This window comes from Elephantulus edwardii, unplaced genomic scaffold (genome assembly GCF_000299155.1).
Source record: "Elephantulus edwardii isolate Elephantulus edwardi_28Jun2011 unplaced genomic scaffold, EleEdw1.0 scaffold00567, whole genome shotgun sequence".
Taxonomy (NCBI): domain Eukaryota; kingdom Metazoa; phylum Chordata; class Mammalia; order Macroscelidea; family Macroscelididae; genus Elephantulus; species Elephantulus edwardii.
Genome location: NW_006400317.1, coordinates 239,630 through 242,130, shown reverse-complemented (window position 1 = coordinate 242,130; position 2,501 = coordinate 239,630). Strand labels below are relative to the sequence as shown.

Genomic DNA, 2,501 nt, shown 5'->3' with positions numbered 1-2,501 from the left:
TGATTTCCTGGCTGCTGTTACCAAGAGTGTTGACTGTGGAGCCAAGTAAACTAAAACTGTTAACTATCTCAATCTCTTCACCATCCATACTGATGCTGCTAATTGGCCTAGTGGTTAGAATCTTTGTTTTCTTGATGTTGAGCTTCAAAGCAAACAAATAAAAAAATTTTTAAATCTATGGAAGAAGTAACAATATGATAATTTGTGCTATGTTTTATATGTAAATTCTATTTTCTAGCATAATAAAAAAAAGTTAAATCTTTTTTGGTGTAAGAATTGCAAATCCAAATGCAGATTTCTTTCCATCAATAATTAAAAACAGGAGTCTTATTAAAATATTTGTAGAATTCTTTGCAGTTTCTAAATCCTGCACCAACACAGGAACAGGTTTGAGGCCTTGAATACTAATGTGTGAAGATCAGATGAACTGTGGGAGGATATCAAGAATATCATCCATGAAGAATGCAAAAAGTCATAGCAAAGACAGAGGAAGCAGAAAAGACAAAAAGGGCTGTCAGAAGAGACTCTGAATAGTGTATTAGAGTGCTAAGAACCCCAGGCAAAGAAGAAATCAAGAACTTAAGGAGCTGAATAGAAAAATCTCAAAAGGGCAGCTCAGGAAGACAAAGCAAAGTATAATGAAATGTGCAAGGTGCTCTAGCTGGAAAATTAAAAGGGCTGAACTTGCTCAGCATTTTCTTTTTTGTTACTATTAAAAATTAATTTCAATGAAAGTTTACAGAGACTTAGGGTTTCCATTCATTCATTATTACACTTTTCTCCCTGCCCACCCCCTACCCCCTAATTTGCTCTTCTCTTTGCAAAGTAAAATTCTTTCATTGTTATACAATCCCTCCCCCCAGGTCTACTCCATTATGCAGCCTTTGTTCTGGACTCCTGTCATGACAATACTACCTAATCTTATATCCCTTTTAAACAGTTCTCTCCCTCATCTGTTTCAATGCAATATACATTATTTATCCCCTTCCTCAGTCTTCCCTCAACCCCGATGATAGTCCCATTTTACAACAGTGATCCTATGCAGTATTTATCCTTTTGTGACTGAGATATCAAAGCAGCATAGTATTCCAGAGCTTCCCTATCCATTCATTTGTTGATGGGCACTTGGGTTGTTTCCAACTCTTTGCTATTGTGAACAAATCAGCAATGAACATGGGTGTGAAGCTCAGCATTCCTTAAGCTGAAGGAGCTAATTAACAAATTCACGCCACAAGCTGCAATACTTAAGGATGCTATGGGCAGAATAGTGAATAATCCACAAAGCATTAAAAGAAAATGGCAGGAGTATACAGGGTCACTGTACCAAAAAGAATTGGCCGACACAGAAGAATTTAAAGAAACATGTGATTAAGAGGCAATGGTGATGAAGGAGGAAGTTTAAAGACTTGGCAAAAAATAAAACCCCAGGAATTGATGAAATTGACTTATTTCAACAAACAAATGCTGCCTTGAACGTGGTCATGAAGTTGTGCCAAGAAATCTGGAGGACAACTACCTGGCCAACTGACTGGAAGAGATATGTATTTCCATTCCAAATAAAGGTGATCTGACAGAGTGGAAATTATCGAACAATATCACACACAAGCAAAATCCTGCTGAAGGTTATCTAAAAATAACTGGAACACTGCATCAACAAAGTTGTTGTTGTTATGTGCCATTGAGTTGCTTGTGACTCATAGCGACCCTATGTACAAGAGCCCTAAACGCTGTTCTATCCTGTGCCAACCTAGCCATCTCAAATGCACTCATTCCCACCACTCCAGTCACAGAATCGATCCATCTCATCGAAGGTCTTCCTCTCCTGTGCCGTCCCCTCCACTCTGCCAAACATGATGTCCCTCTCCAAGGTCCAGTAACTCCTTTCAACATGCCCAAAGTATGTCAGACGAAGCTTCAGAATCCTTGACTCCAAGGAGCATTCCGGCTTCACCGTCTCCAGGACAAACCCGTTTGTTCTCCTAGCAGTCCATGGTATATTCAACACTCTTCTCCAGCACCACAGCTCAAAGGCATCAATTCTCTATCATCCCTATTCACTGTCCAACTCTCTGATGCATAGCACGTAATTGCGAAGACTACAGCCTGGATCAGGCACACCTTAGTCTCCAGCCTGACATTGTTGCTCTTCAGTACTCTTTTTTTTTTATACCACAGGTCTCATATATTTATTGGAAATGTGGGTGCATAACAAAGCACGTTCCATGGATAGTGATCAGATGGTGACAATCAATATCAGATTAACCGATATGGCCATTCAACTTGACACAGTGCAATACTAATGAACCGAGGATCATTATGTGCGCTGCCATCACGCGTGCAACTCCTTAGAGACCCAGCTTGGTTCTTCTCCAATGTCTTCTCTTGGAGTTGTACCTGATCTTATTGCCAGTTTTCATTCTAATCCACTGAGGAATGGGCCGGTTCTGCTTCTGTTTCTTGGCCAGGAACCTCTTAATCCTGAAAGTCTTATGAGAAGACAT

At 39.9% G+C, this 2,501-nt stretch overlaps 1 protein-coding gene across 1 annotated transcript; it reads right to left on the bottom strand.

The window, feature by feature from the left end:
- Positions 1 to 2,345: 2,345 nt before the first annotated feature.
- LOC102871502 (60S ribosomal protein L39-like) lies at positions 2,346 to 2,501 on the bottom strand. Its single transcript, XM_006903333.1, has one exon. The coding sequence runs from the start codon at positions 2,499 to 2,501 to the stop codon at positions 2,346 to 2,348; it is 156 nt and encodes a 51-aa protein (XP_006903395.1).